This window comes from Pelodiscus sinensis, chromosome 2, assembly GCF_049634645.1.
Source record: "Pelodiscus sinensis isolate JC-2024 chromosome 2, ASM4963464v1, whole genome shotgun sequence".
Classification (NCBI taxonomy): domain Eukaryota; kingdom Metazoa; phylum Chordata; order Testudines; family Trionychidae; genus Pelodiscus; species Pelodiscus sinensis.
In genome coordinates this window covers 107,052,572-107,072,851 of record NC_134712.1, presented here as the reverse complement: position 1 = coordinate 107,072,851, position 20,280 = coordinate 107,052,572, and the positions used below count along the sequence as shown (strand labels likewise).

General features: G+C 39.7%; 2 protein-coding genes across 2 annotated transcripts in view; one reads left to right on the top strand and one right to left on the bottom strand.

Moving 5' to 3' along the window:
• Nucleotides 1–1,686, top strand: part of DTNBP1 (dystrobrevin binding protein 1) — a 117,142-nt gene extending 115,456 nt beyond the window's left edge. Inside the window, exon 10 of the mRNA XM_075921200.1 lies at nt 884–1,686. Within this exon, the coding sequence (XP_075777315.1) occupies nt 884–1,140 (257 nt within the window). The 3' untranslated portion in view covers nt 1,141–1,686. The remainder of the gene's footprint in view (nt 1–883) is intronic.
• Nucleotides 1,687–2,273: 587 nt separating this feature from the next.
• JARID2 (jumonji and AT-rich interaction domain containing 2) overlaps nt 2,274–20,280 on the bottom strand; it is a 298,892-nt gene continuing 280,885 nt past the window's right edge. Inside the window, exons 14-18 of the mRNA XM_075921199.1 lie at nt 17,553–17,735; nt 11,939–12,069; nt 9,439–9,622; nt 6,246–6,353; nt 2,274–4,170 (exon numbers count right to left, since the gene is read on the bottom strand). Of these exons, the coding sequence (XP_075777314.1) occupies nt 3,997–4,170; nt 6,246–6,353; nt 9,439–9,622; nt 11,939–12,069; nt 17,553–17,735 (780 nt within the window). The 3' untranslated portion in view covers nt 2,274–3,996. The remainder of the gene's footprint in view (nt 4,171–6,245; nt 6,354–9,438; nt 9,623–11,938; nt 12,070–17,552; nt 17,736–20,280) is intronic.

Sequence of the window (20,280 nt, the reverse complement as noted above, 5' to 3'; positions counted from 1 at the left end):
AGAGGAACCTGGCATGAGCCAGGACAGCTGATTCCCAGCTTGCGCCTGATCTCCAACCTCCCTCTCCCCCTGACTTTTAAATGTATTAAGAGCCAGTCGATGAGTTGATTAAACTAAATTAACATCCTTAGTGCCCTGCAAATGCCATTTTCAGGTGACATTAACAAGAAGCAGGAAGCATTTTATCTCGTGCAATTTGCCAAATAGGACTGAGTGGATCTGTAGACTTTAAAGTTTTGCATTGTTTATTTTTTTAGTCCAATTACAGAACACAAAAATCTACATTTGTAAGTTTCACAATAAAGAGAAGTACTTCTATGATGTGGCTTGAAAAATACTTTATTACAAATATTTGCACCATAAAAAGTGAGCACCACCACTTTCAGTTCCAATTGAATGAAATCAGTATTTGAAAATATAGAAAACATCCAAAATAGTATAATCACTTGACAGCCCTAATATCAAAGTAAATACTGGAATCACTAATCATTACAGGGAAAATTAAAGGAGTACAGTTAGCTTAGCAGGCAAAACAAAGATTCATCTGTGACACTTGATTTAACTTATCTGCACAATTCAGATGGGAAGAAATAGTCTCTGAAGCTGTTATGAGTCAGCACTTTATTAGGTGTCATTTAGGATGGAGACTTCGGGCTATAGCATGGATGTGTAAAATGCCTTAGCCTGGATGTACGAGTACAGAGACATTATTGCAATTACTGACCAGCTTAGTTAAGAGGTGGTCCACAGCTAACATGTTAACCACTCTGCTGAATAGTGATCCATTTTAACCTTAAAAGCAGTATAAGCCGCCTCAATCAAGATCATACAAACTATGGCTCAACAGATGGATTTAATGTTTTATTTTTCTTTCTATTTGAAGGGCCTGAATCCAAAACCTGTCAGAATGAAATAAGCCTTCAAGTTCCAAGCCAGTCTGAATTGAGGCAAAAATTGTCTTCATTATCATCAACCTGGACTGACTCTGCCAACCAGGAGGCCACTGAAGTGGGAGAGTCCCCTGTCATCCAGTCTGATGAGGAAGAAGTTCAAGTGGACATGGCCCTGGCTGCTGCTGCAAATACTGAAAGAAAAGGTACTTCAGATGTCAGTGATGAAAGTGACTCTCAGACTATTTGAATCCTGCCAGCCTATCCTCTATGAATGTTTGACTTTTGAATGAATCTCACCCGTGTTGTAGGAATTAGTTTAACTAATCATGCAAGCCAGATCATTTTATTAGGTTATAACATTTTACAGTGTTGCCGGTCATTGATTTTTTTTAATTGCCTAAACTACACACTTTAATAATAAAGTATTGGGGTTTTTTGGAGCAGTCAAGCTTTGTATATACTGTGTATAAAACTAACAAGGAGATTGGATACTTTGACTAACCTTTAAATTCCTTATTTGAAATTCTTTAAAACTGATGTTACAATGTTCCTTATCTGCATGTTTGAGCTATATTTAGAAGATTCAAACAAAACCTTACATGCTACCTAAGACACTGATGCAGCATCGTCTACTTTCCTAATGTTTTGAATTTATTCCGGGTAGCATTGATTACAAATAACAGATATTTTCCAGGAGGTGGGCCCTGCATATTGAAATCTTACCTTTCTGCTGGAGCAGCCATGGTAGTACTTGAAGCATGCTCCTTTCTTTTAATAAAGTATTTCTACCCCAGCCTTGTCTTCCTGTTTATATCAAAACATTTTTGCGATTCCATTTTGTTTAGGTTTTCTAATCCCTTAATGATTCTCCCAAATCATGCAGCTTTTGCTTTGTTGCTTAGTCTTATGTACTTATGTCACTTCCGTTATCAAGATGTGGTCAAACTGAAGATTGTAGGGAGAAAGTGACTTCTCTAAAGTCATGGAAGGAGCACGCTAAACATCTGAATGTGTCTGCCCTCCTAACAAAAAGAGCTGAAGAACTTCACTTTGCTTACCACAGAAGAGCTGTGCCTGCATTGAGGGACAGGGAAATCTAGCCTGGCAAGAGAAAAAGGAGATTGGGAACAGACAGAAGTTACCTTTAAAAGGCGGTGAGGGGGCTTGGACTGGGGTAGATCCCACATCCAGCCAGCTGGTTGCTGCCCTGTTTCCCAAGGATTCAGCTGTTTTTTTGCTTGCTTTTCATAGAACAGTTCCTCAGTGAAATTAAATTTGGAAATAATCTTCTGCCTGGTAAACTGTCAGTTTCATGAGTTTGAGATAAATAAGCTATTTCTTTTGGCTTTTAAACTCACCTCCCAGAAGACAGACAAAATGTCCAAAAAAAGTTTTGTTTTTATTAAACCTTGTAGTACAAACCTGAAAAGTAAACAAAAACTGGCAATAAACAACATGAAGTCTTTCCTTACAAGGAAAGAGAGCAGAGCAGCGCTAATAAATTAAATGTCAAACTGTAAGCCATTGTCAGAAGTTTACTGTCAAGAGGGAAAAGTACACAGCAAGGCCATAAAAACCAGACAACCACATTTAAAAAACACTTGACTTTGTTTATGTTATTGTTAAATATTCCAAAACAGTTTCAGTCTTCTGCAACAACAACCAACAAATTGTATTATAGGACTTTCCTGACAGTCACCACTGGCAAGCTCAGTGCAATATGGGTAGCTACGGTATTGTTGAATTCAATTATGAAACAAAACAGTTTGTGAAAACATTTTCCCTTTTTTATTCCACACATACTGTACACACAACCAGAAAAGGGCAACAGCTACTCCATTATTATTTTTTGTTGTTGTTCAGTGATGTAAGCAGCACTTATAAATGTTACAAGAAAAACCCTGTAAGCATCCAATCCAACCGATGAAGAAAGTGAAACGTAAGGCTTTTCTTCATCTTGTCTCTATACCACCCCACCCCTCCCACCCCAAGAAAAGGCTCAAGTATTTAAAACAATTTACAGGCATATGTACAAAAGATGTGATTTTTTTTTGTTACAATATGAAGAGGAAAAAATAGACAAGATGAGAGCAAATGCATTTTCACATTCAAAAGAAATATGCAGACCTGCTAGTGGCTCTAAATGTGATCATATAATGAAAAATTCAAAACAAAACTTAATGCTGACTGTGTGGAGATGTGAAAAACAGCAGTGGAATGGAAATGGAATGTTAGAAAGATTGCACGTCTATGACAAAGAAGCACTTATGGCTTCAATCACTTTTTTTTATTTTTTTAAAGGATGCTATTGAAGGGTTTTTGATAAAGTAGCCAACAGCACCAAAAAATAACAGAATGGATTTCCTAATGAAATCAGGCACAGTTTTCCCTCATTTGACTCCCTCAAGGCAGGCAGTCTTTCTTTTCCATCTCTCCTTCCCATCCCCCCCACCCACAACCCCTCCCTCAAACAGATGCATAGTGATGTGCTGGTAAAAGAGAACATATTTACTCCAAATCTCCTCATTTTGCTTATGGTTAGGAAACAAAGTCCATCTTCAGCTGCCATAACCTCCCAAAGAAAGTTTGTATTCTCCAATTTAAAAAATTACAAAACTTATCTTGCCTGTGACAGAATAAAAGACAGCCAAAGTAAAGCAATTTCTTTCAAGTTTTGTCTCCTATCCCTTTTCTCTCTAGAAAATCTGCTCACATGACTGGAGAACAAATTATAAAACACATCAAACTGTAACCTATTCAAAAATGGGTTAAAAGCCTTTTTTCACCATTATCAAAAAAGGCTTTTTTTCAGCCATAGGGACAATACAAATTAATATTTTATCAGCCCCTTGCCGATTTTAAAACAGTGAACATACGGCAGTTTAAAAAAATTTGACTGCTGTATATAACTATCCTAAGTACAAAAAAAAAAATTCAACAGTTTAATGCTAAAACAAAATTAGTTCTCTAAAACCAGAAGAAAATCTTCTTTAGAGCTAGTGCAAAGACAGCTTGTATTCTACAGCAAGTACTTCAAACTATGGTATAATAATTACAAAAAAATATATATAAATCGACAAAATGAGTGTTGGCATCTTCAGGATTAACTTGAAGCACTTTTGGATGAACTGGAGGATGAAAGCCTAGATGATGGCACGTCGACTGTTGCTCTCTTACGAGGTCCTCTTTTTGGTGTAGGCTTGCTGATACAGTTCTCGATGCTGCCATTTTTACCAGAGACTTTCCCACAGACACTGACTAGACTGATTATTTGTTCCTGTTCAGGGAGGGAAAAACAACAAAGTTATCATCTTATCTCTTTTTCCCCTAACTGCCTAAGAGAGAAGTTCTAAAAGCAATCCTAACAATGAATCTAACATCTCTGCCAAGGTTCTGTTATCTTAAAACTGAGGGTTCAGAAGGTTCTCAAACAGTTTTATTGGTGTCTTAGCACCTCCTCAGACTTAAAGACAATCTTAGAGATGAAAAAGGCGAGATTGCGCAAAATTTCAAGCTATTAATACAGCGTGTAGATTGTCGAGAATCTGGCAACAAAGTAAAGAGACATGAGCTGAGAGAGGAAACCTCAGTACTTGTCAGTTTCTTTATTGGTCCCAGTTTGGCCAAATGAGTGACACAGACCCTGGTGCACAGGGGCACAAATGCCTGAAATAGAGAGCCAGGCCCAGACTCAGGACAGGAGCCACCACTGCAAGCTCCCTCTCCAGCGGACTCAAAAATGTAGTCACGCTACCTATGATATTTTCATGACTGTGCCAAACATGCTGCCCTAACAATGAACTAGAAACAGCTCAAAGCTACCTCTCAAAGGGCTCATCTAGACTATGCAGAAGATTCTAAAGAGGATGTGCAAATTCCGCAGGATTCTGCATATCTTCTTCTGATCTCGCTTTTGAAAGTGAAAGTAGTCGACACTTTTTCAGCAACCCCTCCCCCTTTTTCGAAAAGCCACATAAACCTCATTTTTTTGAGGAAAAGTGGCTTTTCTAAAAAGGGTGGGGTTGCCAAAAAACCTCGCGTCTTTACTACTTTCTACCACAGAATTTGCATATCCTCTTTTGAATCTTCCGCATAGTCTAGATAGTGTTCCAAGCATTTTGGGCTCAAGATGGATTACACAAGTTGCTCCTGCAGCTGCTACTGCCAACCCACAGGTCTTGCTAACAAACTGCTTCCTCCTGATGTATGACCGAGTACAGTTTCCACTTCTCCCTCTATCCAGTAGGGATGTGAAGGACTAGTTGACTATCCTATAAGCAAATGTTTATCGGATAGTTGACTAGTCACTTCCCCTCCCCCCCTTGCTGCATCTATTAGAAAGCATTTTGCATCGACTATTCGATTAGTTGATAGCCAGCCACATGGAGTCCCCAGCTGATCCCGGGCTCCAGTGAAATAGTCGATATTTAATATCCTTACTATCCCAGCAGTCCACTCTGCTGCTGCCACTGTTAGTTTCCAGGAACAAACGGGGGATTTCAGAAAGCACCATTTGTGGATATTGTTCTGTAATTTTAACTGCTGAATTGCACTGTGTTGAGTTGACCTGATTTCTAATTTGCCTCAAATCACTACTGTGATTCTGTCCACCCACACTACAGAATTACCCTAATAAAGTTTCAGATTGGAAATAGGGTAAGTCAAAATTTACTTTTGTTTGTCAATTTACAGTAACTTCAGGAGAAGTGCTCACTAAATTAAAGTACAGTAAACTTCCGATTATCTGGCCCCTCTAGGGCCCAAGGGGCGCAAGATTATCAGATATGCCGGACTATCGGAAAGGGGGGGCTATGAGGGATCTGGGGTGGAATGGGGGAGATGCACCCCTCAGCGCTGCGGGACCAACCTGGAAGCACCCCAGCTGCTCTGCCCCTGGCTTCCCCGAGTCAGCCGCTGGTCAGTTTCAGCAGCGGCTGAATCAGGGAAGCCAGGGGCAGAGCAGCTCCAATTGTCCGGCTGTCCAGAGCACTTCCGGGTTCCAGATGATGCCAGACCACTGGAGTTTTACTGTATATCATAATTTACAAGCATCCCAACCCCCCAAAATACCTCCCCTGCAAATGATCAGCTTTATAGATGATGAATTACAGCTCTCTCTTTATATGATCCTGTATTTTCTCTTTTTATTTATAGTGTTTTGATGGCCAACATACCAGCAGCAAACAATCTCCCACTCTACAAAAATTGCATACAAATAAACTCTCTTAGTTCCTGGCTCCTACGTCGTCTCACAGACGCTCCAGGTACTAAGCCAAGTCTAGGTTCAAATACCCAACTCTGGAGGGCATTTGGCATCATCAACCTCAAGAATGCAAATTATATTGTACAGACCTCGTCATAACGATACATCATTTTCAGTCCCCGACAAGTCTTCTGTTTTTCCACATGCCGTAGGGCACATTCCAGGCAGAAGACAACATTTTCATTCTCCTGTACGACCTAACAAAAATACAGATAGAAAATATTAATCTCAGTTAAATCACAGTCACATGTGGAATAATTCACTGTGATCCATAATGTCTGAACTTGAAAAAGATTTAAGACTGTGATCCCTCTACAAATATATTCTTCTGCCATTGACTAAACCTGACACATAGGGGTAGAAAGCAACTGAAGAAAAAAGAGATAAGGAAAAAACAATGCTCCCCCCACCACAGAAAAAAAAACCTTTGGGGTGACCAGGAGAAAATTAAGAATTATGAATTTGTATTTTGTATACATTCTTCATGAGACAGTCTTAGTTTAAGATCAAATGGAGAGAGGGAGACTATAAGAACATGCCTTAAGTGACAGAGTAAGTGGGCTGTCCAAAATGCTCACCACCATGTGGGTCAGAGCTCAGCATTTCCACTTCAGATGTCCTGAACCCCCAGTATCCCATTAATGGATACTGTTCTATGGCAGGAATCAGTCGTTGGGAGGAAGCATAACGTAAGACCTGGTCCTCCTGAGAGAGTTCTATTAGAGCCCTTTTCCCAAGGGAAATTCTTTACAAACTCTGGTGTTTGTTTACATTGAATCTACTTAAATTCTCCCTACCGTTTCAATAGGAAAGAACAGTGTTCACTTTAGCATTCTAATGTTTCCTAGTATTAAACTATTGATGTATTCGGTCCAGAGGTATATTTCTGAATACAGGCTTGAGTTGCAAGATGCTGTGGGATCTCTGGATGGAAAGTGCTACAGAATTATAAGATACTCTTAGAGCTTTGTCAAGACAGCTCAGCTCCTGACAAAGTAGCTCTTTGTTGCTTACCCTTCTGCCATTGGTATGCAGGATAGTAATAGATAATATAAAGGATGGGATGAGCTACAGATGAAGGGAAAAGTGCCTATTGCATTTTGGGTACCATTAGCAATCTAAATAATAATAAAACAGCAGTAATAATGAACAGACAGACGCTACAATATGAGTAATAAAGTTCTATCAGCATTTTGCATTTAATCCTCATGATTTCTTGCAGGGCAGCTCCTTCGAACGGTAGTTCAGCCATTAATTCAAACCATCTCTTCAATGGGGGTAAAAAGAGGCATTACTTTTAAACACAATGTTAAGCTGTAGTTCTGCTCTGAAAAAAAAATAACTAAAAACAGCATCAGAGGGTTTCCTATTTAGTGTGCCTCACTGAGTTCAGATAAAAGCTGCTCAGTTTGCAGGGCTAGCAGTTATAAAACCATCATTGTATTTTCAAAGTCAGCCTTGCAGTTGAGAATCAGCTGGGTTCTTGCTTAAATTAATAAAAATTCTGCAAAATGAATTCTTCCCTCACATATGCTTACGTAACCTCACTGACTTCAGTGAGGTTGGACAAGTCTAAATGAAGAAAGAATTTGGGCCTGTAACTGGAACTTAGTTCTTAAATATTTTGTTGCTGCTCCCTGAACTAGAGTTGACTGTCTCAGATCTACTGGCTATCCAGGTGCTACCAGAAGAAAATGCATTTCTGTTGTTCTAACTGAATTGCTATGATAGAATATGTACTGGGAAATCTGCTAAGAAAGAGTATTATTTTTACACAGTAATTTTTCAGAGCAAATTGCTCTTCAAAGCTAGTTCAGGCTAACTCTCCTTAAACACGATTTAGCCCAACAACAACCCTGTCCTTGTACAGAGGGGGTGCGGCTAGACTGGCAAGATTTTGCGCTCTTTTGCGCAAAAACTTGCCAGCTGTCTACACTAGCCACTTGAATTTGTGCAAGAGCACTGACTTCGTAATGTACAAAATCAGTGCTTCTTGCGCAAATACTTTCCCGCTCCCGCTTGGGAAAAAACCCTCTTGTACAAGAATACTTGCTCAAGGGAGCCAGTGTAGACAGGGAAGAATTGTTTTGCGCAAAAAAGCCCCGATGGCTAAAATGGTGATCGGGGCTTTCTTGCACAAAATTGCGTCTAGACTGGCCACGGATGTTTTTGCGCAAAAGCAAATCTTTTGCGCAAAGGCACTTGCCAATCTAGACGTGCTTTTGCAGAAATACTTTTAACGGAAAAACTTTTCCGTTAAAAGTATTTCCGCAAAATCATGCCAGGTTAGACGCAGCCAGGGAGTTTAAAAACCCCAACATGTTCAGCTTAAGAAACCTTATTTTTAAATAGCAACAGACTGTTTTGTTTCCTTCAAAGAAACAAAACCAAACAAGAAAGGAGAACCAACTTCCTCATTTCTGGGTTCTGCCTCACCTCTGACCTTGCCTGGGACTTTGGCATTGTTAAGTCTTAGCTCCTGTAGTCACAGGATTACATGAGAAACGTAGCTCAATTTAACAACTATCACTACAAGTTTTCTCTTCACCTCCAGGAGGGATAAAGCTTGAGAATGTGACATGACTGCACCCTGAGGGCTCCAGACTCCTAAATTTATTTTTAACAACCTAATGTTTTAGCCAATCAAATTATTTTTTAATACCTGCATTGACAATACTGAATGTTATCCTAACAGAGATAGTCACCCTCTCTTGCATACTCAGTCCAATTACAGCCCTTTACTGGGAGGAGGAAGTGAGCTGAGGCTAATGCACTGTTCATTAGAGATTAAGTTAGCAACCCTGGTTTCAAATACTTTCTAGGAAAAATTAAATTTAGATCTTCTTTGGACGTGGCTATTGGTATTGCAGTATTCTTTTTGGTATTTAGTAGCTGTTGGACTCGGCTATATGGAGTGTTAGTCCACACCCAAGGAATATAAATTCTATGGCACACTAGTAAATTATGCATTAGCAGTCTTATGTTGAAGCTGCTGGTGAGCACTAAAAGTTCCCTAATACATGTTATCAGAGTACTGTTTGCAACAGGACTATATTAATGTACAGAAGGGAACTTTTAATGCACACCAGCAGGGTCCTCATGGACCAGTTTGCATGCAACATGATAGTACGCACTAAAATTTGCATCCTTTCACTGGACCATGAGGAGAAGCCCATTGTGTCTGTTTGTCTAAGGCTTACAGTATAATAGAACCCAGGTTGAAGATGAAGCAATGTTTACCGAGGCAGTTGTGCTATAGGCATACTAAGGGTGTTTCCTCACCATAGAAAGGTAACATAGGTGCTGGCAAATCTGACACCTCCTCTCCGACGTCTCTAACTGCAACCACTTTCGAGGCTTTTTCTTTCCATCCATCCCCGAACTACTGCTGTCGTGGCTCCCATAGCGGGCTGAAGAATGGAGGCCTGCCTCATAAAGCTGCCGCCGTTGTCTCAGTTCTGTGTCCCTGTGAATATTTTATGAAGTTAGCAAGCTGGCATCTCCTACGTGATCCTGCAAAGCTAGTCTCGGATCTCTAACAATGATCACCATTGAAACCTTGCACACACAGCCAAACCGTTTGCGTCATCTCAGTGTTGGTGCTATTCCCTGTACCTGGTATGGGAAATGCAGCCAACATCACAGAATGGCTAATTGCAAAAGCAGCTCCAGAGATTTTAACAGCAATCATTGTATCAGCTCAGTGGTTCTCAAATTGATACACAGAAACTTGGGACGGTACAACACTGCCTGAAAGTCTGGTCAGGAGCTGCAAGTTCACAGGAAAAGTCAGGAGCAGTGGCTTCCTAAAGTTGCCAAGAGCCACCATAAGGAGGAGCCACAACTGCCAGGGGGAATAGCATAGCTGCCTTCAACAGGAGGTGGAGATGAGTCAGGGAGTTGCAGCCTTTCAGGCAGGAAAGGGAGAGCAGGCCCACTGCTTGTGCTGAAAGATAAAGATCTTGCTGTACACCCAGGGGAAAGAGAAAGTGACTAGCATTTATAATGAAGGCACTGTAAAAAGGTATGCAACACCTCCTATGCGGAACTGTGCAGCACTGAGGTGGTCCGAGCTGTGTTTGAGTGAGAAGAGGAGGTGTGGAGTGATCAGAGGAAGAAACTATGCACAGGTACAGAGACAGCTACGCTATTTGGTAGGTTAGAGCTAAGCTAAACCAATGGGAAGATTGAGCAATCAGGAGAATGGAGCAACAAGAAACCCAGAACCAGGACAAACAGGAGACCCTGGGTATTTCTGGGTTGGAGCTCGGAACAAGCCTCGCAGCCCGGGTAGACAGATTTGCACGAGTTTCACTTGAGCTAGCATGCTATGAACAGCACTGGAGATGTTGCAACTCCAGTGAAGACACAGTCTAGTAACCCAAGTACAGACCCAGAAGGGTCAAATGGGCTTGAGAGCCCAAGCTGCTGTCAGAGTCAAACCATCTACACTGCTATTTTTAGCATGTTACACCTCAAGCAGAATTAGGGCTAAGTCTGTTTGCGCAGGCTGGGAAACTCACTCCCAGCAGTAGAGTAAACATAGCCGCTAGGGTTGGGTTTGTTTTTTCACATAAGCAGATACAGAAATGACAAAGATCCTCCAAAGGATCCTGACCTTAAGAAGTTATCCAGAATATGCACAAGTTTGAGAACCACTCTGATAAAGATCAACATGGCATTTCAACAGCAAGCACTAACATTTTTATTCCCCATTGCACAATTGCAGACTTTCTTCCCTTCAAGGAAAAAAAAATGCATGTGGATACTATTATTCCCACAGGGGAACAGGCTTCAGGAGGCATGTCTAGCACACCTGAAAATAAATTTCCCTTTTGCAGTTCACTCTGAACACTAGTACAAGTAACTGTGTATGGGGATTTTCACCCCTTAATTTGGAAAAATTTCCAGTGACATTATTAATATTAGTTTGTTAAATACAATTTGTAGATTCCAGACATCAAAGCTTTCTATGGACATCTTGAGTACTCGATGTACTACGACCAGTACTACCCAGTTGTCATACTTGAAAGATAGGTAGCGACACTACATGGTAGGGAACAAAAGAGAAGATCATTACATAGGAAGCCAGGTGACATCGTATCATGTTTCCTTTTCCCCCCTTCTTAAACCTTCCTACCTCAAGAGAAACCCTAAATATGGTTCTTAATCACTGTAGGGAGAAAAAAGGTTAAGGAGTGTGTAGTTATTCCCATCCAACTGTTAGTGCACAACACATTGCGATGAGTACACAAGCTCCTGATTTATCCAATGGTAAAAAGAGTTTGCCCAATGGCATATTTTACAGCTGTATATATAAACCCCTTGATGCTACAAGAGGGACTTCCTGATGCAAAATCCATTAATGGATTGACAAAGGTTATTGGTGCCAAGATATTAAAAGTACTTTAAAAGACAGGCTTAACCCTTTGACACCAGGCGCATCTTACATTAATTAGCACGTCAGGATGCCTTCAACTCTCAGCAACAAGAATCATACATACATTCATACATACATACGTACATAAAAGATTAAAATTCGTTTTTTAAAATCCTGGTTGGTGCCAGAAGTAGGAAATATTTTACAGCAAGATTCCTTAACCACTGGCACTCTGACACTGAAGACAACCAAGGAAGTTGTTTCTTCAACACATGGCTGTACTCAAACAGGTTTGTGGGATCGGCAACAGCTAGAATTGACTCAGATTGTTACTTAAACCATCATCTTCAGAGTTTCTCTGTGAAACACAAGATACATGAAACAGGCTCCTTTTTCTGTTACCTGAGCTCTCCAAGAAGTGCTGATATTGTACTGAGAGTCGGTCCATTTTCCTTTTTTGCTTCTGCCGTTGCAATCTGGTAAAGCAACTTTTCCATTGAAAATGGTTTGGCTATATGTCGCCGCTTCATTTCCTGAGTTAAAAGATTTCCAAGTTAGTTCTTGAATAAAACTAAATTGAAAAAAAAATCTGGATAAATTTGATTCAAAACAAAGTTACATTTTTCTTTGGTTGTTTCTAAGGCTATAGGTTTTCTATGGATTGTGAATGAAGACTTCCTGTACCTGCTCTAGGTTAAGCAATGCCACAGAACAAAACACTAAAGCCTAAACCAGGTTAAGGCTACAAAAAAAAGGTATCATAGAGTGGTGTTCCCTCCAGAGAAATCCTAGTGGTTGAATTTTATATACCTTGAAACTAATGATGACTAATACAAGGTAAGGAATGTGTCTGTAAAACATAATGCTCTTTACCACTAAGTCTTCAGTCTTAAGTTTGTTGGGTTTTTTTATTACTTATTTTTCCTCTTAGATTTAATGATAAAGGATTCAAATTTAATACAGAAGCCATTAAGTTAGACAAAATCCATCCAGGATAAATTTATTCAAAGAAATAAAATATTTAAAGTATTTGGCAGATACTCCAGTGCCAACTGGCTTTTCCCACATTTCAAGCACACATCTTATTAGATACAGAAAATTATAAGAAATTAGCAGGAAGAAGAGTGGATATAGATGTCAACAAACTGAGAAAAAGAAGGCCAGAGACACTGAAATCACAGTATTACCTCCTGAAGTCAATGGGAATCTTTTTATTGACCTTACTAGGATCTGGATTCGGACCCCTATGCACAGAATAATATAAAATCCATCTTGGGTCATTAAATGAACACCCTTTCCTAAAGATACATTTGTTCTGCAGTGGCCACTAGCAAGAACCCAAACTGTATCATTCAAATATTCCTTCCTTTGAGCTCCCTAGTATGGTCAATATTCCCCATTTCTTGTCGTCTTGGGCAGGACCCAAATTAGTTTGAGTTTCGTACTATCAAGCATGTAATAATAAATACAAAACAATGAATGGGAATTCAGGTAAGTAACAGAATGAAAGGAGAGAATGATGAGCAAAGAGGAGCGGTAAGTCAAATCACAAAATAGGAATTTTGATACTATTGTATATGAGAGTGTCTTGCATTGATTCTTGTGATCAGGAGGCTAACAAAGTCGCCATTTGATAGCTGAAACTTTTTCATATCTCAGTGCAGGCTTATTCCTTTTTCCTTTTGCAGAAAGGGAATGTTTGGGATCTTAAGAGAATCTCATACAATACAGGATTGTGACAGAACAACATTTTTAAGATACAGAGTAACAAAACTGGCATCATCTAGGCCAGGGGGTTTCAAACTTGGGGTCACAGCCTGTAAGGGTAAGTCACTAGCTGACACAAGATGCTTCTTTTTTTAAATCTTAAGCATCTGCAGGCATGGCCACTTGCAGCTCCTAGTGGGAACAGTACATCATTCCCAGCCAATGGCAGCTGCAGGAAGCAGTACGGTACTTCCTACAGCCCTTATTGGCCAGGAATGATGAACCACAGCCACTGGGAGCTGAGAGCAGCCATACCTGTGGATTCTGAGGTAAACAAAGTGTCTCATGGCCAGTTAGCAGCTTACCCTTACAAGCCACGACCCAAACTTTGAAAACCTCTGATTTAGGCCAATAAGGAATAGCTTACAGGCTGACTGCAAAACAAAAATGGAAAAAGAATTAAACCCGGGTTTGGTTGCTGAATGTCATCACTACCCTATCTATGGGGCAATAAAAAAATACAAGTTAATTTAATTTTAATAATTCTTCCTTCTCCTACCCTACCCTAAAGCAAATGCTCTTGGTGCTCTCTCACTGAAATTACCCCAAAATGCAGAACAAATATTGCAGATTGCATGGTTCAAGTGAGACTTCTCATATGAGTAATGACACTATCTGGGATAATTTCAGTGAGCATGGAAACACTAAAATTCACTCAATTCAAGCAATGAGAAAAATACCTGTTAAACCAGATTCTCTATGCTGGAGTCAGAGTATAGCTGGGATGAGCATGTTGGTAGGAATGGCATATAGGCCATTCTTCTGTGGCCAGTTTTCCTCAAAATGGGCCATGGGCCAACTTTGGGAAAGCTGTTAGCAGGCTCATGACACTTTGCTTACCTGAACGGTTCGTAGCCACAGAACCTTGCGACTCCCATTGGCTCCGGTTTGCCGTTTCTAGCGATAGGAGCTGCAGGCAATGGCAGCCCGGCCACGCCGCTTCCCACAGCTCCCCTTGGATGGAAATGGCAAACTGGAGACACTGTGAGTCACACTGCTCCATGGCTAAAGATCTTTAAGGTAAACAAAGTGGCATGGGAACACTAGCAGCTTTCCTAAAGCGGGCCCATGGCCTACTTTGAGAAACAGCGTCTTAGGCTGATCTACATAAGAACGGCCATACTTGGTCAGACCAAAGGTTCCTCTAGCCCAGTATCCTGTCTTCCAACTGTGGCAAATGCCAGATGCTCCAGAGGGAGTGAACAGGACAGGTAATCCTCACATGATCCCTCTTCTGTCATCCATTCCAGGCTCTAACTGACAAATAGAGGCTAGGGACACGGTTCCTACCCATCCTGGTTAATAACTATTGATGGACCTAACCTCCATGAATTTACCTAGATCTTTTTTGAACCCTGTTAAATTCCTGGTCTTCACAACATCCTTTGGCAAGGAGCTCCACAAGTTGAGCCATAGCTCATGGCCGTGGCAAATTTTGCATCCTGTATGATTCAATTAGGTTGACCCCACTGTAAATACAGCTATATTAATAGAAGAATTTTTCCATCAACCTAGTTACCATCTCTAGTAAATCCATGTGCTTTAGAGTGAGTGAAGAACCTCTTCCATTATTAAGTGTCTGTGCTACAGTGACATTGATATAATGCTGCAGCTGTGCCACTGTAGCTCATGTAGTGTAGACATACTGTTAGTGAAGCGATTGAGTTCCTCTTTATTGTGAGGTATGGCAGATATTTTTCAGCTGGAAGTTGGAGGGGAAAGTATTACATGTTTTGTTATTCAGTTACTGGTCCACCTTGTGAAACATATTTGATTGAAAAGAAGAGGCCATATTTGAATTGGAAAGAGGAGAACAGGAAGATAGAGTCGTCATATGTTGTGACTGATCTGCAATTGATGGAATGACAGTTCCATAGATTGTTGCTGAAGTATCAGTCCTACAGTGTGTGGTTTGCGACACAGGACCGTTACAAGATGAAGGACTGGACTTCTAAATCCTTTGTCAGACCAGCTGACAAAAATTTCAAGCAGATTCTTCTCTCTCAATGCCAGATTCCCTTAAATGAAATCTGCTAGTTCAGAGAAGGATGCTGATTTTGGTTCTCTCAGCTTCACAACAACTGGTAGATTAGTCAAAGATCACAATCTAATCCCTTCGAAATTTCTGAGGAATTAAGCCAAAACAGAATGTGGAACAAGCTACCAATGCTATTCAGTGCAATATATATCAAATAAAATCACAGTTAATAATAAAAGCAAAGTAAAAAATAATCAAAGGAGATGACAAACTATCAGTGTTATTGTCCAGAGTTGTAAGATGACTAGATATGCATATAGCTGTCAGTCAGTTCATTAAACAATCTGAAGGGGAAATTTTGATACCTACATAACAGACCTCTGAAAAGCACCATGTTGGTCTTTGAAAGTGGCAAAGTATGTCTCCTCACTGTGAAAGAATCAAGGAGGAATTTCCAGGGCTTTAAAAGGAGTTGAAAAGGTAGCATGGTTTGAGGGAACAAAAAGTAGGTTTCCAAGGTTATTTTGATAATACTATATATCTAGATTCTTTTAAAGCTTGTGAAAGGCATATCATCAGATTCCAAGGTAGGTTATCACAGTTAGAATCTGCTGAATTTTCAATCAAGTTAAATTCATCCAATGCCAAGCTCACTAATCAAAAGAAACCAATCTTCAGATTTGGAGACACCAAGCAGAGATTTTCAAACATCCCTAAGTAACAATCTCTATCCCTTAGGGCACTGTCTTTTTCACAACTGACAGTCAATGCACACTTGATGTTGTTCCAGTCACTAACTGGTTATATCAGGATCCGATTCCATTCACATAAAAAAAATGCGAGATGGCTTTCATCATACCACTATGTTACTTTCAAAGGTTACTTTAATAATCTATTTAATGTAAAACAGACTGACAAGAATGCTACTTACTGAGACCACAAAAGAATTAAAGTCTGTTCTGGACAAATGAAATGTACTGTCTGATAATCATGTTGCTGTTCTGAAAAGCATGAGTACCCTGACCATTTGACTTGAAACTGAAAATGAAGATGTGTCTCGGCTTCTCTGTAAATACTATCAAAATACATAGGTAATCCATACTGCATTTCAGGAAAGGACAGAATTAGTAAAAACATTCTCATTCCCAAAAACTGATGATGTGAAGGCCAAAGAGAAATTTAGCTAAACAGCATGCGGGGCATACACATTGACCATTTGTTTCCGCAGTTCAATGGCATGTCACTCAGAGATATGAACAGGACACAAGAAGCCATTTTTATTTTCAGTCTCAGTTCAGATGTGTTGGTCAGTGTCCCTAGGAATTTTAAGTTTGGGTCAAACAGACGTAACAAGCATCATAACGTAACTGTAAAAACTAATTGATTTTGCCTGCTCCTCAACCCCCAAATTAGCCATATTTTATCATTTATATTTGAGTCAAATTTGTCCTTGGACAAGTTGTTTTAAACAGATCTAATAAGCGTGATAGAATATAGTGTTGACAGCTCTTTAGGAATTTTCCAAAGTATCCTTGTGAATTATTACAATTCTACCTCTAAACTAATCTTATGCCACTTTCAGACCTACATAGTCTTTGGTTACTACGAATTAATTTTGGATTCTTTTCTGGAATGATGATACAGTTTTAGTATCACATACATTTCAGAAATAGAGGTCTTAAAATAATCTGCAAATCCTCTAGAACTGTATCGTTGTGCACAGTACATGCTGGAATGCTTGGTTTGGATACTGATACGATTATGAACTCTTTTAAACCCATTTTTCACAATGAATGGTCCTGCAGCATCTTAGAGACTAACGAAAAATGTAGATGGTGGTATGAGCTTTCATGGGCACAACCCACTTCTTCAGATGAATGGAGTAAGGGGTCCACGATACAAAATAGCAGAGAAAGAGAAGGGATGGGGAGGGAAAGAAAAGGAAAAAAAATAGGAAAAGACATTGTCAATTAGAGTGTCTGTGCTAAATGAGGCTAACTGACACTCTAATTGACAATGTTTTTTCCTATTTTTTTTCCCATTCTCTTTCCCTCCCTATCCCCTCTCGCTCTGTTATTTATTTGTACTCTGGATCTCTTACTCCATTCATCTGAAGAAGTGGGCTGTGCCCACAAAAGTTCATGATACCATCTACTTTTTTTTTTTTTGTTTGTTTGTTTGAAGTCTCTAAGGTGCTACAGGGCCATTAATTCATTGTTTTTTTTAAAGTTTTTTCAGTTACCCACTAACACGGCTACTCCTCTGACTTACCTTGGCAGTTTTAAAACCCATACTTGTCCACTGGGTGGTAGCAAAGTGCACAGTTTCAGAAACACTGTAGCCACAACATACTTTAGACACAAAAGATCCTGGAAAACAGACGACAAACTGCCCACTCTGCTGTACAGTACGGTGCACCTTGATCCCCTCCTTGCACAAGACCTCTGGGGAGATCTAGAGAGAATAAAAATAGGAAAAGTTTGAATCCTTCTTGCAGTTAGATCTCCTCTTTGTTAGGCACCGCCACGCAGTATTTGCTATAGAAGGGTGATCACATAAAATACTGATACTTCATTAATTTTACCTCCTCCATCATGCCCAATATGAAACACTGAATTGCCAATGCACTGAATGTCAAGCATTGGGGTGGAGGTGAAGTACTTTCACATAAAGCCCTCACTGGTGTAACCACTTTAAAATACCACTTGCCAACAGCTTCAGCCATATGACATGAAAACATGCTGAGATTTAACTAGCAAGTTTGGCACTTCATGTGACTAGCTTTTCTTTACAAAAATACAATTGCCTTTCTTGAAATATGTAAGCCATTCTAAAGACTGTCAGCTAATAAATCTGCCTTTTAAAGGTTAAGCAGATCTATTTTATATATAATACGTATTTAGCATCTAAAAGCCTTTGATATTATATATGTGCTAAGACAGACATGTTAAATGCTGGAAGCTAGGAAAGAGTTAAAGCCGCGTTTCTCAAACTATGGGTCCCCTGCTTGGTCGCGAGCAACTTAGAGGGGGGTTGCGATATCACAAAGTTTGAGAACCCCTGAGTTAAGGAATTTAATATTACACAGAATTCCTGGTTTCAACAAACAAGGCCCCCAAAATAACACACCTGTGAGATCCCTTAACACTTCATAACCAGCTTTGAACTTAACTATCTTGAGTAATTTTGTATCATCTCCAAATTTTGGCACTTCACTGTTCTCTCTCAAGATCATTTATATGTATGCTGAATATATAAGTAACTCCTCACTGAATGTTGTAGTTATGTTCTTGGAAAATGTGAAACAATGTTAAGTGAATCCAATTTCCCCATAACAATTAATGTAAATGGGAGAAGGGTAGGTTCCCAAGATTTTTTAACAACCAGACAAAAGATATTATATACATATACAGGATAAATTTTAAAAGACTAAGTATAAGTTTTAAACAATTTTGAACAAGCAGTTTAATATTGTGCTCAGCAAGGATTGTGAAGCTTGGTTGTGGTTGTAGAGTCAGAGGATGGGTTATCAGGCTACTCCTCTTGCTGAACTTTTCCAACTAAAAAAAAAAACAAATCTAGGGATTGTTGTTTTGCTCCCCACCCCTTTGGTAAATTTCTTTATAGCAGTTCATTTCATGACCAATTTCCCTAATCACTTTGGAGCTGAGTTCCTTGTTAAGAGTAGCATAACTAAGGATTTGCAAGCCAGCTTCAATCATTTGGAAAGCTTCAGATAAACATTTGGCCATCCCATTTCAATGAGCTGGTTCTCCTTGTACTTCTTGGCCATCTTCCTCCATGGCTCTCATCACCTTCACTTGCATCAGATCATCGTTTTTAGCTCGTCTCTCTGTGTGACTGCAGAAGTTATGTAACGTCACTTTCTTCCATCTCATCTAAACCTGCTTTCGTGGCCAAGCTGAGGATGTCTTTCTTCATAGCAGGGACATCTTTAATTCCTTTTCAATTATTGACACATTCAGGATACAACTTCCCCTACAGACCATTCATTCATCGAGTATGATGTTCTTATGAGTAACTGAACTCTAGGACTCTCCAGTATTATTGATGCACTTGAGGATGTTGTTGTCACACCAATATTGCCAAAACATGTGCTTGCCTTCTCCATCAGTACATCTGATGAGGTGGTTGAAAATAAGATCCAAGTAATACACCTTCTATTCAGCAATGGCTCCAGCGTTCATGCATTAGATGAGTGATGTGGTGTCAGGTGGCAGACACACAATTTTGACATTTTCTCACAGGTCTCCCAGGATGATTGGATAAATCGATGCATTATCAATAAGCAATAAAATCTTGAAATTAAGATTTTCCTTGTAGTAGTATTGCTTCCATGCAGAGATGGCACGGAGAGCCAGCCATAGTGTAAAAAATAGTTCCAGTTATCTTCTTATTGGATCCCCCAGTGACTGGAACATGTTCCTTTGAAAATCCCTTGAGAGTTCATGTGTTGGATTGATACACTATCATGCTTCATCTTCATATCTCTGGCAGCATTACCACCTAGAAGCAAGGTTAGGTGGTCCTTAACTACTTTAAATCCATGTGCTGTTTTCTCCTCTTGGGATATATAAGTCTGTTCTGGCATCCTCCTCCAAAGTAGAGGCCCATTTCATTTGCATCTAAGACTTTCTTAGGTGAACAGCTGCCTTCTTCAGTTATTTTCTTGAGATGGTCGGGAATTTTTAGCTGCTACAATATAAGCACTAGCAGACTCATCAGACATCTTGATATTCTGCAAGTGAAAGCGCCTCTTGAACCAATCAAATCATCTCCAACATGCTATGAACATCTCTGTCTGTGATCCTACAACTTGGTGTCTCTTCAAATTATTATAAATTTAGGGTATACATTTAATATGAGCCTCTACTATGGTGTTTTTAAAGAGTTTCCTTGCAGCTTGTAGACACTTCACTTTTGGGACTGTATCTTTCCATTTCTGTTTAACTACCTTCCTCATGTTTGTGTAGTTCCC